The 22,573-nt window shown below is 36.5% G+C and overlaps 1 protein-coding gene across 2 annotated transcripts in view; it reads left to right on the top strand.

Annotated features, from left to right (window-relative positions):
* LOC129745994 (sex peptide receptor) overlaps positions 1 to 22,573 on the top strand; it is a 143,896-nt gene that overhangs the window by 87,407 nt on the left and 33,916 nt on the right. For both annotated transcript variants that reach the window (XM_055739409.1, XM_055739408.1), the window contains exons 3-4: positions 2,108 to 2,238; positions 20,076 to 20,137. In XM_055739409.1, coding sequence (XP_055595384.1) covers positions 2,108 to 2,238; positions 20,076 to 20,137 — 193 coding nt within the window. The remainder of the gene's footprint in view (positions 1 to 2,107; positions 2,239 to 20,075; positions 20,138 to 22,573) is intronic.

Genomic DNA, 22,573 nt, shown 5'->3' with positions numbered 1-22,573 from the left:
TCAATTCAGGTAAACCTCAGCGTTACCTTTTTTCTAGATGAATTCTATCTTTTTTGTCAGTTCAATTCAGGTAAACTTTACCTCGTTGTGAGGTGAGTTTCACCTGTAAAGTTTTCTTTTTGTATTTCACGAGCATTCATCTGTTTATCTCGGTAAATTTTACCTTTTTATTATTTTCCGTGCTTAGTTTTCTATCACACCGGTAGACGGCCAACATTTTCGGTCTATTTTTCACGATAGAAAAATTCTTATCTGCGCTACAGCTGTCAAAAATCCTACCACTTTTTTCCAACATGGATAAACTTGCCCTAACTTAACAATTGGTTTGCCAGAAGAAGGAAATATTGTCTTAATGAGTATTGAAACTCTGCATAGCAACTTCAGAATTTCGACTCAAAAAGAATTTCTTAATATTCAAAATAATCATACAACTTTTTAGATTTTGATAAATTTGTTTGAAGTTTGCTGTGATGTCTACAGAATTTTATGAGATTTTCTGGCAAGCAAAACAAAGATTTTAATAAAGAGTTTTGAGTTTGGGCATTTAGATGTTTCCGATTCTTTGTCGATGTGACTCCCAGGAAAAAAAGACATAATCACACCAGAGTAACGTGTTGTCATATATTATCCAGTAATATAAACGATTGATTCGCGAAAAAAAACTTGGCTATGACAAAGATGTTGATAAATGGCGTGGAGATGTAGTACTTGAGAACTAATAGTTGCATGAAAGTTTTTACTAGTAAAGATACTAATTCTTATTTGATTTATTTAGAGAGGATTTTCACAGTGGCTGTCATTCGTCCATTTCAACAGTTAAAATTTAAAGTTAAAGTTAAATTTTTAGAATTAAACTTGCACTGTTCATACATTTTATAAGGTTTTCTTCATTTGCTGGGTTTAATTGTGCTTCCACGTTGTATCCAATACCGCTAGTTCATCTTTCAGTTTCATATTCCCTACATTCTCCCATAACATGTTGAGTAAAGATACTTTTATATAATGAGTGTATCCTAAGTCAGAGTGAAAATTGTGAAAAAGAAAGAACCATAAATCAGAATTCAAATTGAGAATCCAAACTTTTTTTTTCAAGCCCGAAGCTCAAAAATCGTTATTTAAACTTTGAGAAAAAAAACGAGATTCGTTCCACCTGCACTACAACGGAGGCTTGTCTCTAGATTCATGCAATGCACAATTTTAAACATTTCCATGTAGCTTGCCCTGGTTGCGAAATGCAAATTGATCGAAAAAAAAACTTTTCAAAGCAGCCAAAAAAGTTCGAACGAATTAGGCGTTCCGGAAAACTTCACTGACAGAACCTTCAATCGCACACACACGCGCGCCAATAGTTTCCATTCAGAAGCCTCCGGATAACCCACACAATCCAACCAATCTATGTATAGCAGGTCAAAAAGTTTTCTCATTAGAAATTTAGATTTCCTTTACCTTCGGAGCTTCACTGTTACCTTAAGGGATGGAATTGAGGCATCGGTTTTTTGTTCTTTCTTTCTCTTCCTAAAATTCTACTAAATGCTAAGAAGATTTTCCGATTAGAAGTCCCTATGGATGTGTCTGTCCAAAGCACACGCATCAAATACACACCTACACCTACATGCATTCAAGTACAAGAACCAGCTTCCATGTTTGTGCACATCGTCGTGTCGTATGAACAATGATCTAGGTCAACCGTAACAAATGATACGGGAAAACAGCTGCCGGACCATAACTGGTGTACGCGCCAAAAGCTGAAAGCTCAGCATCCCTTTTTCTATGATTTTTTTTTCTCTTCTTACGACGCATAGGTACATTGCATTGCAGCCCGGTTCCATGCAAGTAGAAATACACGTTCAACTTACCAGTCACGGGGGGATTCAATCTTTTCTATACTTTTTTTCTCGGAAAAATGCACAATAGTCGTCTGGCTCAATTTTTTCCACTCGAATGACAAACGTTCGTTAGATAACACCAGCAAGAAGAATAAGAAACCGCAGGCGATTGTTTTTTTTTGAGTTACGTTTTTTTTGTTAATTAACAATATCGAGTGTGTGTAATTCATGTCTCTTTCTTGTTTTCCTTCTGCTTCTTCTTCTCATTTCCGGCATTGCAGCGATGGCACTTTGCGACATGTTTACCCTGCTCTTTCCGGCCCCAGGACTTCTGTACATGTACACGTTCGGTAATCACTATAAACCATTATCACCGATAGCCGCCTGTTACGTGTGGAACGCACTGAATGAGGTAAGTCTATCTGTACAACTTCCGGAATTTCGCAACCCCTTTCTCACGGGGTGGCCACTAGCACTGCCCGCCGAAGAGCTCTCTTTATCGATAAAGGGTGGTGGGTGGCATCGCACAAGAATGTTTGCAATTCATTAAAGCTGGTTACACATCAGCCTAATGGAATAGGGTCAACAACAAGTGCCTCTATCTATGGCCGCCCATGGTCTACGGTAGACCGACACCAACCGACTAGAGGGAGAGAGTTCACTTACGAAAGCTCTTCAAATCGATCCTATGGAATCCGGCTTAATTCGCTGCAAAGAACAGGAGCTTTTAAAATTAATCAAAAACAAATGAATCTTGTTTCAATGTCCAGATAAACACGGGTTTAAGTAGAGCTGTACCAAATAGTGCTATACGACTACCGCATAATGAATTTTTCACTGTTCGATGATACGAATACCTATCCGAATATTTATAAATACATTTTAACGTTTTAATGTCAAATATTTTCAACAGCATATTTTTAAAAGATGAAATTAAGTCCATACAATTAAACACTAAGAGCAAAATTATTAGGAGTGCAGGCAAATTTAAATTAGGTTAATCTTCGGACAACATATTCAGCCGGCCAAATATCCAATAGAGCTTCAGTTGTGCTGCTGCAGTGCTTCGGTGTTAAATTAAAATTCCATGTAATTTTCTTTTATTTTTCTACTGATTTTTTAAAATTAATGCTTAAACTTTGTTCAGATGTGCCCAGATATCGCGCAATTTCTGCCAAGGTTTTTGTAAATAATCATTTGAAGTTATGGTCGTTTTACCATCAATTTCCCAACATTTTTAATATAGTTAAGACAAAGCTAGTTCGGACTGGAAAATTTTGAAGAAAATGGGACATATCTAGTGCACTCAGAAAAATCCTATAATTTAGGCCATAAGATTCTCTCATGAAGTGGTGCCATGAGAAAAAATAATGAAACTCATAAGATTGTCTTATGATAGAATGAACTCAAAGGATGAACAAACGGTTTCAATAAGGGGTTGTTGCTTTTCATAAGATATTATTTTTCATTTCATTTTATTCTCTGCTTAAGTCGTATGAAAAACATCATGGTGACAATCAGCTGGCTTTCAACATCCGGTGCCATAAAAAAGCTTTGGTGCACCTCGGACCTTTGACTTTCTGCTGGTAATCAAGCTGAAAGGTAAATAAAACATAAAATTTACCTATTAAGTTTACAAATATTTCCAACGAAAAATAAATTTCAATTCATTCTTATCATTTAGAAGAATAAAATCACATCAAAGTTACTAAATACAGCCTAGTAACTTTTTAAATGGTGAGTGCTTCCGATGACGATGAAATACATGACTGATGGAATGAATGTGTTCATCATTTTTTCACAGTGCCGTTTCATCTATTTTTCATCAGAACTTCATATGAGAATAAGAATAATTTTATAAGACTCTTATGAAAAACAATTTTACACTCTAAACAGCGGTTCATAAGAAGCATCTTATGGAAATTGTAATAAGAATTTGCCTGAGTGTGTGGTTTTTTCGAGAAATCGAATGGAGGCTATTTGAGCTACACCGCATTGAAAAAGTTAGATATGGCAGTTTTCACCCACTATTCCCCAGAATTTTTCAATAAATACAGAAAAACCAAGTTCTGGCTTGAAAATTCTGAACTAAATAAGACCTATGTAATTTTTTTTTCGAGAAATCAAGCGAAGGCTGTTTCAGCCACCACACGCATCGAAATCTGGAGCACACCCCATCATTTTTCAATTAATTCAGGAAAAACTTGTTCAGGCCGGAAAATTTTGAACCAAATGAGATTTATCTTGTGTGTTTTTTTCGAGAAAAAGGAACGCAGGCTATTTCAGCGACAACACCCATCGCAAACTGGAGTTATTGCTGATTTACCCTCAATTTCCCAACATTTTTCAATTTAGGTATTTGTTGTAAGATTTTTTTTCCAAGGAATCGAATGAAGGCTGTTTGAGCCATCGCAAGCTTCGAAAAATGTAGTTATGGTTTAAATATTTCAAAAAAGTAGGAGAATTTAGGGTAAAAATGGCCATAACTCAATTCTCTGATGCGTGCGGTGGTTCAAATATCCTTCATTCGATTCATCGGAAAAATCGACACAAGATAAGATGAAGTCCGAAAATGCTGTTTATTAATTGTATTAAAAATGTAGGGGAATTGAGGCTAAAATAGTCATAGCTCAATTTAACGATGCATGCGGTGGCTCAAATAGCCTTTATTCGATTTTTTAACAAAAAATCACAAATGATTAGTCTTATTTGGTTCGAAATTTTAAAGTCCGAGCATTCTTATTCTGAAATATTTCATGAACGCCATAACGCCATTCCCCAATGCGTGCAGGTGGCTCAAGAAGCCTTCGTTCGATTCCTCAAAAAAATCACGCAAGATAGGTCTCATTTGGTTCAAAATATCAAATCCGAACTTACTGTTTCCATAATTTATTGAAAATATATAGGTTAATCTAGGATAATATCAGCCATAACTCCATATTCCGATACGTGGCCTCAATAGCATTCATTCGATTCCTCGGAAAAAATTACACAAGATAAGTCTCAATTGGTTCAAAATTTAGAAGTCAGAACGTGCGTTTTCTGAAATATTTAAAAAATGTAGAGGAATTGAGGTTAAAACAGCCACAACTCCATTTTTCGATGCGTGCGGCTCAAATAGCCTTCATTTGATTTCTCAAAAAAAAACACACTAAATCAACCTGATTTGCTAAAAAATCTTACAATCCCAAAAAGCTTTTTTTCTGTACTACGTTTAAAATGTTGAAAATTTGAGGGTAAAACGGCCATAATTTCATTTTCTGATGCGTGCGGTGGCTCAAACAGCTTTCATTCGAATCCTCTAGAAAAAACACATATTTCAAGCAAGGTTGCCGGAAAAAAAATCTATGTTTTCGGCAATTTCCTCTAGTTACTATTCTATGGACTATATTGCATGATCTATATTTATAAAAGTTATTGATCTATATTTATAAAAGTTATTGACCATTGATGGTGTTACAAAGAAAATGCCTCTATTTTTCTATGTAAGATGTGGAAAAGAGATCATTTTGTATGGAGTCCCCTCTTTCATAAAAAGTGAGATTCTTGAAACTATTATACAAACCATCTTTGACCCAAAACACCCTCGGATACCAAATTTCATTTGATTCCGAGCGATTATTCATACATGATGGTGTTACAAAGAAAACGCCTCCATTTTTATATATAAGATGTGAAGAAGAGATAATTTTGTATGGAGACCCCTTCCATAAAAAGTGAGATTCTTGAAACTATTATTTTAAGAGGAGAAATCACCGTGAATTTGTTTTATGAAATGAATTTGCGGCTTTATCGGTGAGGGTTAAAGAGTTGAAATGAAAGACGGATAGAAGAACAGAAGAAAATTCTAAGGTGGTGAAAAGAGCGAAGAGCATTTGACCACCTTAGAATTTTCTTCTGTTCTTCTATCCGTCTTTCATTTCAACTCTTTAACCCTCACCGATAAAGCCGCAAATTCATTTCATAAAACAAATTCACGGTGATTTCTCCTCTTAAAATAATAAAAATAATTCGGCTATAAAAATCAATTACAAAACATCGTTCCGATAATCGAAAATAGTTAGGCCAAGATTTCTGACCGTTGACCGTATGCGACAACTCAATTCAGTTGGAACATCCGCACAAAACGAAAATAAGAAATCTACCTAGCCATCGATGGAACGATATCGCACAATAGAAGACTTAACAGAGCAACCACATGCTAAATTTTTTGTCCGTTCGGCACATGTGCACACTCACATGGCGGTCGAACCATCCATAATTAACTGTATCGAAAAATGTAGTGCCTTCTCTATTGGGTACTACTTCTTCAATACAGTTAATTGATGCGGGACAAAGAATTTAGCATGTGGTCAAGCTTCTATTTCAAATGCTCTTCGCTCTTTTCACCACCTTAGAATTTTCTTCTGTTCTTCTATCCGTCTTTCATTTCAACTCTTTAACCCTCACCGATAAAGCCGCAAATTCATTTCATGAAACTTTTATACAAACCATCTTTGACACAAAACACCCTCGGATACCAAATTTCACTTGATTCCTACCGACCATTAATACGTGATGGTGTTACAAAGAAAACGCCTCCAATTTTATATATGAGATGTGGAAGAGAGATAATTTTGTATGGAGACCCCCCTTCCATAAAAATTGAGATTCTTGAAACTATTATACAAACCATCTCTGACCAGAAAAACCTTCGGATACCAAATTTCACATTATTCCGACCGACCATTCATACATGATGGTGTTACAAAGAAAACGCCTCCATTTTTATATATAAGATAAGTATTGAGGAAAATAAACTACTGCGCAAATCGGCGCTTAAAATATTGATCATGATCTCTTATCTTTATACTGATTCTAAACCTTTATCTCGATCCTGATCCTGAACTCACCTTGAGCCAGATTGTAATCTTTGTCCTTTTCTAAGACGCGAACCTAAACCTTCTTAGCCTCATCATTTTCCCGTAAAAAATGCTAGCTAAGCGTTTTACTATTTTTACGCCTTGTTTGGGACAAAAATGATCGTAAGATCATGCTTATTTTTTCTATAAATTAAACACACTAATAAAGATCTGGGATCACATTTGTTTTTTTATATTCTTTGGAAAATTTACCAATAAGTTTTGCTTAAGAAGAGAGAAATCAATCTGAAGCACTATAGCGACGATTATTCAGAAAACCAGTATAGTTGAACAGAAAATTCTATTATTTAGACCTTCTTAAGAGTTCTCAAATTAATTTAAGTGTGCTGTATTGCGATTAATATAACAGTGATGTATTTTGTTTTGACCAAGTAACCACTCATACACACTTAGAGTAATAGGAATGGATAGATTATACCTCAGAACTTCAAAAATATGTCTAGATTCTGATCCACAAGACCTGGTTTTATGGAACGATAGGTTTGAGCCATAAAATAAGAAAGGAAAAAAATGTCTAGATTTTGGCATCAGAATTGTTTGATTGTTTAATTGATTGATTTGATTTGATAATTTTATTGTATCTTACATAACGCAATCTAAAACGTGGGCATATTTATGTAACAGCTATAGGACGAACAACGTTTAAATTCTCAGAAATAAAATAAGGGTGAACAGAATTTCAATTGCCTTCAATTCAATTATGAAGAGCTTAATGCTCTCATAACATTTCTTTATTGTTGTAAAAATTCTGCAGTACCTATAAATTATTACAATGGTTCGAAAAATGCCAAATGAATTTTTTGTTCAATTTTACCCGGAGACTGATTCTCGTTTCAAATGATAATTGCACCTCTAAAAATTGAAATTTTCTCGTTTTTCGATTCAAATATCGGAACAACCAACAATTACGCCCGACAAAACTTCTCGCTGTATCATGTCATTAAAGCATGCAAATTTTCGTTCGCGGCACCGATCCCATTCCTTCGGTGGCCCACACACCTTGCTGGTGATGGTCCAATTAACCTTTCGCTAAATTGTTGCCAACACGATTCGTGTTTCACCCTTTTTTCAACGGAAGGATAATTAATCATTCGCAATCCAGTTGTTATATTTTCATTTTTATGATTGAAGCCGGATGCCTGTCCGAGCATGGGAAATCACATATGTTGCACAGATTGATGGTTCCTTTCTGAGCATTGCAAATGGTGAAATGTGTTCCGATTTCGATGAGGAGATAATGGATATCGGGAATGATATTATGGGCAGCTGCGTGAGGAAGTTCAAGTGTTTTTAAACCTTGATAAAAATGGGACAATGAATCATCTACAAACGGCACCATGAGGTGCCTAAATTTATAGCATAATTAAATTCATCGTCCCAGAAACTTTGAGGCGGGCGGGCAACCGTAAGCATGGCGCTGAAAATTAATTAGGTAGGTACACGTTCTTTGTACCGACAATGTTTTAAGATGAACGAGCTCAAATGAAATATCACTTGATGATGGATGGTTTTTACTTTAACGTTACTAGAAACAAAACGAAAAATTCGATTTTATTACGATCACAGTCTTCAAATTCGGTAAACTTTTGCAATTTTTTATACGGTCGCCATGTAAGAAAAAACTACAATACACAACAACCAAAATTCATCTATTTGGCAACGGTTCATTTATTCGACATCGACTTTAGATTAAATATTCACCCCGTTTTGACAACGTTGCGTTTTTGAAAAGGAAATGGTTTCACGAGGTTGAATTAAGCCTTCAGCTGGTTTCCGAAACAGCAGCTTAAACCGCCTAACGTGTCAGACCGCAGTTGTGTGATTTTTTTTTAGCCAATATTTTTGGAATCGTGTGCCCCATACACAATCTGACACTTCAATGGATGAATCCTTAGTACAGTAGTAGGACACCATTATTCCGACTCGCTCGGCTGGAACAAACTTTCGAAGGGACCAATTCCTGTTAGTCGTAATTCATGAGAAGGGTTGGTTCCGAAAATAAAATTATTCATAAATCTATAAACAATTGAATTGGCTTTTTGGTTTGGTTTCATGTCTGGATATATAATTGTTTTGCTTTTGCTGTATCCAAGCACAGCATCACAGACTGAAAAAAAAGTGTCACATGCGGATTATTTTCTTCCACCGAAACCCGAGCTCTTCATTCTCCTGATTCGGCTATCGTTCATGTGAGTGAGATTATCGTGTAGACAAACGAGGTAGAAAGATTGGTCGTTTTGGTGCAAAGAAGTTCAGCGTCTGATGGTCACTCTCTGTTAGTTTCTAGACAGTATTGTGTTCGGACGTGATGTCACGAGAAGGATATTTTACGAACGACACACCACGCACTGGGGAAATTTCACATCGTCATCAGGGTGTTGTTGCTGAGTCTGATTATCGGTATACTATACACAACATATTACGTGTGCTATACTATTAACACACATTGGACCCCCCCAATGGTGCTTGTTAGTGCTTTGCTTGTTGTCTGTCATTAAACCCCCAGTCAGTCAGCTACTAGGTACTAATGATATGGGGACTCCGTTGGCTGGTGGCTGCTCTCGAGATATAAATGCTTCGATTTCCTTCAATTTGAATTATATAGGAGATAATTCGACTTGATTGATGAGCAAATCGACAGCTATTTGAATGATTGATTCCTAATTTTATCGGAAGTTTGAAATTATACTCGAGTTTTTTATGGGCAGTTATTCGATAGAAAAATTCACTCAATCAACCAAAAACGTTACCTGATTTCGTATCGTAATAAGAAGTGGAAAAAATATATGTTAATCAATGCCTGTGACTCCAAGAAATTGTATTGTTGAAAGTTCTGCGCGTTATTTCAGAAAATCTTTATTAAAATTATTTTAGAGAAAATATAGAAAAAAATAGATTGAAGTGACTTGAACCTATTGTTGAGCCAACACTTCAACCGTTTCTGTTAGAAAAAATGACTATGTTCGAAATACTTTTTGGTCTAAGCTTTGTCTTAAATCATTCTAGAAAATGAGAAAGGAAAATAAAAACTTTTTCGGCTAAATTAACGCTGGGAAAATATTCTACATATTTTCCCGTACGTATTCAGGCCGGTCAAATCCGGACGATTTTTCAGAAAACCTGGCACAAAACAATCAAAGAGAAAGAGAAGCAAACAGTATTACCGTTTACTGTGAAATAAAGGGTGTTCGGATCAAAAAGTGGTCAGACTAAATTGCGTGTAAATCGATTATTTGTTTATTAAAAAAAAGTCAAAGTATCTTTCATTTTGAAGTTTAGTATGTATAAAAGATAGAAAAAATGCTCAGTTAAGATTCCGGTTGACTAAGTCCAAATATGTAAGCCTCCAGTTTAGTTTGTTATTGCTATTGTTGCTCCCTGTCAGCAGCCGAACTGGAAAGATTTTTGCCTTTCTAACAGAAATGTATAGTTATCGGTCGATTTGTGAGATAATTATTTATGGGTGTTAGACCTTCCTAGGTACCTATCGAATCAGCTCGACGAGTGTCTGTGCCGAAGTCTATATGGGTGTATTATTGTGAATTTTTGTACCCTTTGTTCTCGGCGTTTTAGCGAAACTGGGCTGAAAAATTAAAAAGGTTTTTATCATACCAACTGGATTTTTTCTTTTCTTTAATCTATAAAAGAATAAGAAAAAACAAAAAAGTTTAAAACTTCGTTTTTCATAGTTAATATGATGTGAAAATGATCTCTCCAAAAAAGGTATTCATCTGGCTTGTAAGCAACATCCAGCAACGGTAGCCGAAATCACAGAAAAATCTGTAATTTTACAGAATTTTGAGCTAATTTTCACTACAGAACCTCTGTCACAGATCACAGAATTTTGAAAAAAAAATCACAGATCTCAGAGTTTTGAAAACTCTATCCATTATCTACTGTCATGTATTCGATTCAAACGTCAATATCCAGCATCAGTTTGGAAAGGTAAAAATGAAGGTTAAGTAACATGTTTGTGTCTATTCATTCAGCGTAACCACAGTAAGGTGCCTTTAAGTAGAACTTCAGTAGAACCTGGATATCCAGGTCCTTTTTCGTAACATTTTGTGTTGTTTAGCATTACGCTTACGGAAAATCACAGAATTTTATCACAGAATTGTACCCTAAAATCACAGAGTTCGAGAATTTATATTGTCAAAAACACAGAATTTTTTTCGGCAACCTTGCATCCAGCCATCGCTAATCAAGGTTATTTAAAATATGCCGTCAAATTTTAAATGTCGTCAAAAGCTCGATGGACGATGTGCGCGCTCGCATTAGCCTTCGACAAAATTCACTAACATGACAAAAACTAAACAGTCCAAAAAACAAAATTGACAAAGCTGTCAATTGATCAATTTTCACTGATGACAGATTTCACGCCAAATCGACACGAAGTTGGCATGACCGTCTGAGGTTTCAATGAAACTTTGTGGTAAGAGTAAGTGGAAATTCTACACTTAAAAAAGTGCAAACTAAAAACTTAAAGTCGTTTAAAAAAATTGGTCATCTCAGAATTCGATGATTTTTTTTGTGGTGGGAAATAATGTGGTCCACAATTCTTCGGAATATCGCCAAATTAGCACTTTTAAGGGAAAAAGGGAAAATCTTTTTAATGTGTTTTTATTAAAAACGAAAAAACAAATATTTTGTGTGAATAATAAAACTTAATTAGAAGCAGATCATCATCGTAATCCAATGACTCTGGGCATATTTAAAAGTAAGAACTAACAAATAAACATATTATTGCAATAATTGTAGATGGGAGGTTGAAGGTGTATGGCACGCCAATGGATGAATGATTGCGAAAGCACATTCTCTCAGGGTAGGCATAAGAATCTCCCTCATGAAGTTTCGGGAGTTTGCGCCCGAGCCGCAACACCGGCCCAGTGATGGATTAGCAACCGGTGGGTGATCTCGTGTGGCGATCTAAGCTGCACATTTGGCGACCGACAGCTCGTGAAACAAAAATAAATTGAAAATTCCCAATCGTAAACCTTATTTTATTTACATAGTGTTCCGTCTCACGACATAACTTGACGAACATAATTCCTAAAATTCACTCGGTTCATAGCAACCGTTCTCCAATTTCTCGGGCACCCCACGTTCGCCAGATCACGCTCCACTTGGTCTAACCACCTCGCTCGTTGCGCCCCCGCTCGTCTTGTTCCTACCGGATTCGTAGCGAACACCTGTTTTGCAGGACAGTCGTCCGGCATTCTCGCAACATGTCCCGCCCAGCGTATCCGGCCAGCCTTCACCACCTTCTGGATACTGGGTTCGCCGTAGAGGCGCGCGAGCTCGTGGTTCATCCTTCGCCTCCACACTCCGTTCTCCTGTACGCCGCCAAAGATGGTTCTTAACACTCGTCGCTCGAATACTCCGAGTGTACGCAGGTCCTCCTCGAGCAATATCCATGTCTCGTGCCCGTAGAGAACAACCGGTCTAATGAGCGTCATATACAGGTTGCACTTCGTGCGAGGGCTAAGTCTTCTCGACCGCAGTTGCTTGTGGAGTCCATAGTAGGCACTACTTCCGCTGATAATTCGCCTCCGGATCTCACGGCTGGTGTCATTGTCTGCGGTCACCAGTGAGCCGAGATAGACAAAGTCTTCGACTATCTCCAGCTCGTCGCCGTCGATCGTGACCTTGTTATTACTGGATAAGCGGGTTCGGTCGGTCTCGGATCCGCAGGCCAGCATGTACTTCGTCTTGGACGTATTAATCATCAACCCAATCCTTCCTGCTTCGCGTTTCAGTTTGCGGTAGATGTCTTCCACCGCCACAGATGATCTGCCGACTATATCAATGTCATCGGCAAAGCAGATAAGTTGACTGGATCTGTTGAAAATCGTGCCCCGCATTTCGCCCACCGCTCGTCGAATAACACCTTCTAGCGCCACGTTGAACATCATGCAGGATAGACCATCACCTTGTCGAAGCCCCCTGCGCGATTCGAATGAACTCGACAATTCACCCGAAATCCGCACACAGCACTGCGATCCATCCATCGTCGCCTTGATCAGTCTGATCAGCTTCCCGGAAAAAACCGTTCTCTGCCATGATTTTCCATAGCTCGTTACGGTCGATCGTGTCGTATGCGGCTTTGAAGTCGATGAATAAATGATGCGTAGGGACTTGGTGTTCACGGCATTTTTGGAATTTTTGGGAGTGGCTTTTCTACGTCGTTGACTACTTTTTTATCCTGGAAAATTTGGAATTTTAAGTGGCAATTTAAGCGCATGCACCCCATTTCTATGGATTATAAACGGCACTGTATCATAGAAAAACTTTAAAACGGAACTGATTTGGGGGGCAACATATCATGTATTTGAACTTTCGAATTAGAAGAGAACCTTACGGGAAGCTCTGTGTTCGGTCGAAGTGGTGATTTATTAAAAATTGAATTGCTCAGCTATGGAACACACCGTGTTAAGCTCACTTCCTCGGTCGACTTTACCAGATTCTAGGAATTATTATCCTATGACCCAAAAAAGCACACCGAGAGCTAAGTTGGTGGTTCTTCGTTGCGGTGGTTCCGGAACAGACAGGGTACGGTGCGCATCATAAATATAATGATAAAGCGAAAAATTCTTCCTATTCCGGAACCAATATGGTGATAGGGAGGCAGGAAACCGGGACGAAAGTCTCTTCCAAATGGAGAGTGCGTTCATATCTGCCGGGCATGTGGGAAGGTGAAAAATAGAAAGTTGAAAATCGGCTTAGTCACCTGCCCTGTGGGAATGCCGTTTTTAGGTGGTCTTAGATGAGGGGGCGAGAGGAGTCAATTTTATTATTATTTTTATTATTATAAACCAAGTTAGCACCGTTCTGTCTTTTCCGGGTGGGATTCTGCGATCTATTTTACGTTATTTTTTTCGTTGGTTTCATAGCGGCACCTTTGTTTCCAAGGATGATAATGCAGAAATCTTCCGTGCGTAATCATTAGCAGAGGGTGGTGGTCGTTAAGAGCTGTTTTGTAATCGTCACCCTCATTCACAACGTCCAGATACGATGATTTTGAGAAAAATGGCGTTTGAAATTTTAAATAAGATAAGGCTTTCATTTTAGGAAAGGATTCGGTTTCTATCAAATATCAAGCTTAAGAATTTTTCAGTTTTATTATAGGTATCGTACGTATATTTTTGTACGTCTCGGTGGTCGAGTGATTAGCATAGTAAGGCGTTAATCGCTGGTCCACTGATGACATACAGTGAGGGGCAAAATAAAGTGCTCAAGTTATTTTTTTTACAATTTTTTTTTTGTCGGGTTAAAATTCAACGAAAACACATCGTAATCATTTTTAAAATATTGTTTATTATGTTCTTTTAAATTTTTGTTAATGTTGTGCTGGTAAAAAAAGAAAGTTTTTCTGATAGAAAAAAAACGATTAATATTCCAAAAAAATGAACAAAATAAAGTGTCCAACTCAAAAATCAAAATAATTTCGATAAGTTTCCATTGCGAGGCCCCTCGAATTTGTTTGTTTTGAGTAATTTGACGTTTCATAAACAACTGGTTTGACTCTGGAGTATTCAAATAGGTGTCTACATTCGAATAAGTTGTAAAATATGGAGAACGCATAAATTTCTGGTTCCATTCCGTTGTCCATCCGGAAACTGGTTGTTTGTGATGTGAATAACGGTCAAACGCATCGGGAAGTGGTCAAGCACTACGAAATCAGCAAGAGAGCAGTATCAAAAATCATGAAGAAGATGAAAACGTTCGGATCAGTGGTGGATCGCCCGGGAAGAGGACTGAAGCCCAAGACAGATGCCAGAACGAACAAGAAAATCATTCTTGAAGTGAAGAAAAACGCAATAATAACGATTCGGCAGATACAGGAAGAGCTCCAATTTTCGGTATTGCGTCGTACTGTCCGTCGCCGCATCCATGCAAAGGAGCACCATAGCAAGATCGCAGTGAGAAGGCCTTTCATCAGCCAGGTTAACAAGGCTAAGCGGCTCAAGTTCGCCAAGGAACACGCCGATAAACGGCTCGAGTACTGGAAAACATTGTTGTGGGCCGACGAATCCAAATTCGAGCTGTTCAACCGGAAGAAGCGGGATCATATGTGGCGCAAGTCGGGTGAGGAGCTCCAAGACCGCCATATCCAAGGAACAGTCAAACACGGAGGAGGTAACGTGATGGTGCGGGGGTGCTTTTCTTGGGGTGGGGTGGGCAATTTTTTAAAAAATGACGGAATCATGACAGCTGAGTCATATTGCAATATCCTGCGGGAAAACCTCGAGGTCTCATCAAGACGGGCCTCGAAGAGCGCTTCGTTTTACAGCAGGATAACGATCCGAAGCATACGGCCAATCTGACGAAGTCATTTTTTTGTTCCTACCGCATCAAACCCCTTGAATGGCCCCCAGAAAGTCCTGATCTCAACCCCATCGAAAATCTGTGGGCCATCCTCGATGCTCTGATTGATAAAACTGGTGTGACAAATAAAACTAGGTACTCATTTGATTTTTTTTTTATTTGGATGGATTTTAACTTCTAAAAGTCATTCATCCCTTATACTATTTATTTGATGCCCTGGAGAATGCGTGGGAAGAACTCGACCCACAACACTTGCACAACCTAGTTGAAAGTATGCCGAAGCGCTTGCAGGAGGTGTTGAAGGCTGAAGGAGGCTATACCCATTATTAAATCGTTCTTGTTTGCCTTCAGTTTGAATTATTTGAAGCTGTACTGATCAGGCTGGATACTTTATTTTGCCCCTGTTTTTTTTGGAATATTAACTGTTTTTTTTCTATCAGTAAAACTTTCGTTTTTTACCAGCGCAACATTAACAAAAATTGAAAAGAACATAATAAACAATTTAAAAATAATGATTAGGATGTGCTTTCGTTGAATTTTAACCAGGAAAATAAGAGAAATTGAAAAAAAATCATTTTTACACTTTATTTTGCCCCTCACTGTAGGTTCGATTCCCATCACGGTATTGGGTGTTAAGTTTTATCCAAAGTTCTTCACGTCATTTATTCAGTTTGTAAGCCTAAATCGACGAAGAAGGTGTATGACTTTTCAAATCTTAATTTAAGATTCATTTCTAAACATAAACATGTAGGTACATATACATTCTTTCCCAGAAGAGGGTAGAGATTTTACCATACGATATCAGAAAACATTATCAAAAAAAGAGTCGCTCTACTCAAAAAATCTACATGAACAACTAAGGTTCTGTACATTAGCTGCGGAAAGAAATTTGTTTTTCCCTTTCGTCAATCCTGTGACACTTGGAAAACAAATTGTGTAATTATACTTAGCAAATGGAATTCTATTAAATAAATGGGCTTCTGCAGAGTGGCGAGCTGAAATTAGCATACCTACTCAATTGTGAGAAATATTTAATGATTCCGGGTCAGGGTGCTGTCATGGTAGGATAGAGAATGCACACAAATTCCTGGTCCTGGAAAGCCATAGGACACGAGCAGCCACTTTGTGAAAGCTATGAATGTAGCACCATGTGAGGAGCTTGCATAAGTAATTTTCCGGTCATTCTCTCGTCCGGATCCTAGCCTGGCTGCCACACAGGAAGTGCGGTAATATTAAATTATTGAAGAAGCCAACAGCATTAAACCACACATTTACCACACTTTATTGAGGGTGTTGTTGAACACACATGTTCCGGGCTGTTTGACCAACCAAACAACAGGAAACTGAATTAGTAACACACTGTAACAACATTAATCAAGACCCGATTGATAAAGGCATGGCATTATCTTGTTGATTTTGCTTCTCAATTACCGCGCGACTTTCATGTCATGTCTAAACTACAAACATCGTGTCAACTTCCTTTGAATAGGTTATATATTCTTGAAATGAGTGAGCTCTATTCCAGCTAACAAAATAACATATTGAAGTTCAGCCAAGTTCAAAACAGAAGCACTTTTATACATGATAGAAAAATAAGCTCTTCCTCATCCGATTGAAAAAAAAAATAACTAAAGTGCACAGCTATCCTGAAGCAGCAGCAACAGCAGCAAGTATTGATACTAGAGAATATCAAGCTACCTAGTATTAAAGGATTATTAACGCCTGGGGATTTTATATGCAAATAAGCTTCCAGTTTGATAGAGAAAAATATATTTTTACGTTGATTGCCAGTGGGAATACATGGACGATAGATTGGTTCTCCGGTCCTAACTCTCCATTTGACCTGGATCTAGAGAGGGGAAGTGGCTTAGTCAAATCCAAACTGCATATATGGTTAAATTAAGCGCTCAAAGTCGTGCTTTTGGCTGGGGCAAAACAATAGTTGTTCAGAAATTGTATTCAAATACCTATAAATTTGAATCGTGATAAAATTTTATCGGCATATTGTGATGTGGTGAACTGCTTAGAAGAAGAAAAATGTTAATAGATTTGCAATTCTCGGCACTATTTTGATGTTAGCTCTGAGCACTGTTGAAATTGATATCAATAATTCTTTACTTAAAGGGTGATACGGTCAAAATTTGGTCAAGGGAAAACACGTGTAAATCGGTGAAATCGTTTATTTAAAAAAAAAACAAATTAAATTTCTATTTGAAGTTTAAAGGGTGATACGGTCAAAATTTGGTCAAGGGAAAACACGTGTAAATCGGTGAAATCGTTTATATAAAAAATCAAATTGAATTTCTTTTTCAAGTTTAATTAGTATAAAATTTAGGAAAAATATTCAGTTAGGCTTCCGCTTTTCCAAATCCGAATGGACTTACGCTTAACTCCTGCCATCAGATTTTGTACAGCCACCTTGTCCACCTTCTTTCCCGCAGAAAGCCAGTTTGCCTTGAACTGCTGCTCGTCCTTAGCAGTTGTTTTGGTCTTCTTTAGGTTCCGCCCAACAATAGCCCAGTATTTCTCAATTGGGCGGAGCTTTGGCGTGTTGGGAGGATTCTTGTCCTTGGGAACCACCTGCACGTTGTTGGCGGCGTACCACTCCATGGCCTTTTTACCGTAATGGCAAGATGCCAAATCCGGCCAAAACAGTACGGAACAACCGTGTTTCTTTAGGAAGGGCAGCAGATGATATTCAAACACTCTTTCACGTAAATTTCTTGATTGACAGTCCCGGAAGCTATGAAAATGCTGCTTTTCAAGCCACAGGTACAGATGACTTGCCAAACCAGATATTTTTTCGCGAACTTTGACAGTTTCATGTGCTTGAAAATATCTGCTACCTTTCCCCTTCCTTTTGCCGTATAAAACTCCTGTCCCGGAAGCTGCTTGTGGTCGGCTTTGACGTAGGTTTTGTCGTCCATTACCACGCAGTCAAACTTCGTCAGCATCGTCGTGTACAGCCTCCGGGATCGCGCTTTGGCCGTCGTATTTTGTTTATCATCGCGATATGGAGTCACTACCTTCTTGTAAGTCGATAGTCCGGCTCGTTTTTTGGCTCGATGCACGGTTGTAGACGATACACCCAGCTTATTTGCGACCTCTCGGAGAGAGAGGTTAGGGTTTCGCTTGAAACTACCGGCAACTCTCTTTGTTGTCTCAGCGGCTTCCGGTTTTAGATTTCCCCACGATCCAGACTTCCTGGCTGTTGACAAACGTTCCCTAAACACTTTTATTACATTTGTAACGGTTAATTTGGCAACTTTTAGCGATTTTGCCAGCTTTGCGTGCGAGTAGCGAGTAGCGAGAGTTGAAATTTCCAAATCTACATCTTAAACTTTCTGGTCATCTTCCACAATAGTTTTCTTAAGAAAAAACGGGACATTTCGAGGAAAAAGCGCACATAGGGATAAACGTACCTAATAGTTAAGTGATGAAAATTATTTGCGGACAAACGGTAAACGGTACACATGTCTTCGCAACATTTTTATATTTTTTGCTGATGTATCAAATTCTTGAAAGAAAAATTGATTTTTCACCTGGAAGGAAGATAAAAAAAATTATTTCTTAAATAATTTGTTTGGAGACTTGATGTCTTCTTGAAAGTTGTACCTAGTAGATATTATTCTTTCAAGCAACTTTGTTGAAGACACAACAAAACTTGGTATATTCGAAAAAGTTGTTCAAATTGTTGAAACACACAATTTTGTGGAACATTTCAAATACATATTTCAACTAAGAAAGGAGATATGTATATAACAAAATATCCAAAATAATGCCTTTTTTCAGTAGGTGAGACGTCAGAACCTTAAGAGTTGTGACGAGTTCGTATAATTTTTTGAGTGGGTTTTGTTGATCAAGTTATTGGCTTTCCCATGATATATAAATTTAACATTAGTTTTGGATAGATTTTTTACAAACTAGCAATCAAAAATGAGCGTTTTCCTCTAAAAACAAAATTTTCTTAAACTTTTTCTTCTTTTTCTTTTCTTTTCTTAAATAAAAACTTCGAATTTTAAGTGTTTCTAAAGGAAAAGCGATAGTTAGCGAGAGAGAGAAATCTTTCTATGGCAGTTACCACAAGATAAATGTTCGAGTTATATAAACAGACCTTCCCTCGATAAGAAGATCCTTTGTCCAAAATTTTAAAACACTACTTTGATGAAATGAAACTTCCGGTCAAAAATTAGCGAATCTATTTATTTCCTTTTTTATGTCCTACAATCACACCGTGATAAACCTAACGGTTAAAAAATAAATTCAATTATATCGATTCTCAAAGACGTCTAAGACTGTCTGCAGCAGGTCAACTTAACGAGCTTTGAAGTTAAATTAGATTAATGAATAGATTCGAGAGAACAAGGCTGATTGGAATTTTCAATCTTGAATCGAAACTCCTACCCATTATTTATCGTGAAGAAGATGGGGGATGTGATATTTCTAACACAAGCCCTTCCTTCCAATTACCCTGTCATACTGGCACACGACACGACACGGCCTACACGACAAAAACACCGGCTCCAGTAGTCGAGTCAATTGCGAATGCGAGAGATTCCCACGATGACAGAGTGTTTTCCGATGTGACATCAATAGCCTTCGTGCCTGTCATTCCGTCTCGTCTCCCCCGACTTGTGTCTGTCGGTCCATTCAGCTGGCAAGTGAATTATGTGAAATTCATTAACTCCTCCTACAGTACCAAAGCTTCCCGTTCGCGTTTCAGTGTGGTCTTCTACAATTCAAAGGCATGTTCGGCTGGGCTAAATGAACACACGATGATGTCAATGAAGTTGCTATTTAACTTAATGGATTTATGAACGAATCATTTCGCTTCAATGGGCGGTTTCCTTCCAAAAACGGTATTAAACGTACCATTCCATTTGATTCGGAAACTACCAGCAAGCAATCAAATTGGGAAAACGATGCTTCCTCCGAGAACCTGCGATCATTCACGGAACACTAATGCTATTCAATGTTGTTTCTCTCTCTTCATGCTTTCCAGATACTACCGGCCATGTTCCACACAGCATCCGTTTGGCTAACACTGGCGCTGGCCGTTCAGAGGTGAGTAAAATTAATCATGGAGGGAGGTGGGGGTTGTACCAACACCATCATACATTCCTTTACCTCACATCCCAGGTAAATCTGCTGCACGGTTTGCTTCCTGTTGTTTGTTGATGTAGTGCTAATTGATGGAGGGGTCGGAAATGACTTAACTCGATAATTGGCTCATAAGGATGCCGGATGAAATATCGTAAGTCAAATGGACGAGATGAGACAGGGTTAGATTTGTTTTGATGAAGCAAATTCGAACTGCAAGGTAAATCAGAGTTAAAAAAGATGAACATGTAATCAGAATAAATTTAAAAATAAGAAGGCTCCTAGAATGGTTTGAGACCCCTAAATCTGGAAGAGGAAAGGGCCCTTCCAATCAACAGAACCATTATTGAGTAACTCAAGAACTAATGAAGCAAATGGAACCAAATTTGGCATGAGAGGGTATTTGAATACGGGAAAAGTTTCTATGAATGTTTGAGACCCCTATATTTTTCTGTTATGTCTATATGTCTAAAATTAATCAAGCAAAAGGAAAAACTTACAAAAATGAAAAAAAAACTAAAATACCAAAAATGACAAAAATGACAAAAATGGCAAAAATGACAAAAATGACGAAAATGACAAAAATGACAAAAATGACAAAAATGACAAAAAATGACAAAAATGACAAAAATGACAAAAATGACAAAAATGACAAAAATGACCAAAATGACAAAAATGACAAAAATGACAAAAATGACAAAAATGACAAAAATGACAAAAATGACAAAAATGACAAAAATGACAAAAATGACAAAAATGACAAAAATGACAAAAATGACAAAAATGACAAAAATGACAAAAATGACAAAAATGACAAAAATGACAAAAATGACAAAAATGACAAAAATGACAAAAATGACAAAAATGACAAAAATGACAAAAATGACAAAAATGACAAAAATGACAAAAATGACAAAAAAGACAAAAATGACAAAAATGACAAAAATGACAAAAATGACAAAAATGACAAAAATGACAAAAATGACAAAAATGACAAAAATGACAAAAATGACAAAAATGACAAAAATGACAAAAATGACAAAAATGACAAAAATGACAAAAATGACAAAAATGACAAAAATGACAAAAATGACAAAAATGACAAAAATGACAAAAATGACAAAAATGACAAAAATGACAAAAATGACAAAAATGACAAAAATGACAAAAATGACAAAAATGACAAAAATGACAAAAATGACAAAAATGACAAAAATGACAAAAATGACAAAAATGACAAAAATGACAAAAATGACAAAAATGACAAAAATGACAAAAATGACAAAAATGACAAAAATGACAAAAATGACAAAAATGACAAAAATGACAAAAATGACAAAAATGACAAAAATGACAAAAATGACAAAAATGACAAAAATGACAAAAATGACAAAAATGACAAAAATGACAAAAATGACAAAAATGACAAAAATGACAAAAATGACAAAAATGACAAAAATGACAAAAATGACAAAAATGACAAAAATGACAAAAATGACAAAAATGACAAAAATGACAAAAATGACAAAAATGACAAAAATGACAAAAATGACAAAAATGACAAAAATGACAAAAATGACAAAAATGACAAAAATGACAAAAATGACAAAAATGACAAAAATGACAAAAATGACAAAAATGACAAAAATGACAAAAATGACAAAAATGACAAAAATGACAAAAATGACAAAAATGACAAAAATGACAAAAATGACAAAAATGACAAAAATGACAAAAATGACAAAAATGACAAAAATGACAAAAATGACAAAAATGACAAAAATGACAAAAATGACAAAAATGACAAAAATGACAAAAATTACAAAAACGACAAAAATGACAAAAATGACAAAAATGACAAAAATGACAAAAATGACAAAAATGACAAAAATGACAAAAATGACAAAAATGACAAAAATGACAAAAATGACAAAAATGACAAAAATGACAAAAATGACAAAAATGACAAAAATGACAAAAATGACAAAAATGACAAAAATGACAAAAATGACAAAAATGACAAAAATGACAAAAATGACAAAAATGACAAAAATGACAAAAATGACAAAAATGACAAAAATGACAAAAATGACAAAAATGACAAAAATGACAAAAATGACAAAAATGACAAAAATGACAAAAATGACAAAAATGACAAAAATGACAAAAATGACAAAAATGACAAAAATGACAAAAATGACAAAAATGACAAAAATGACAAAAATGACAAAAATGACAAAAATGACAAAAATGACAAAAATGACAAAAATGACAAAAATGACAAAAATGACAAAAATGACAAAAATGACAAAAATGACAAAAATGACAAAAATGACAAAAATGACAAAAACGACAAAAATGACAAAAATGACAAAAATGACAAAAATGACAAAAATGACA

The sequence above is a fragment of the Uranotaenia lowii genome, chromosome 2, assembly GCF_029784155.1.
Source record: "Uranotaenia lowii strain MFRU-FL chromosome 2, ASM2978415v1, whole genome shotgun sequence".
Classification (NCBI taxonomy): domain Eukaryota; kingdom Metazoa; phylum Arthropoda; class Insecta; order Diptera; family Culicidae; genus Uranotaenia; species Uranotaenia lowii.
This window is presented reverse-complemented; position numbering and strand designations above follow the sequence as displayed.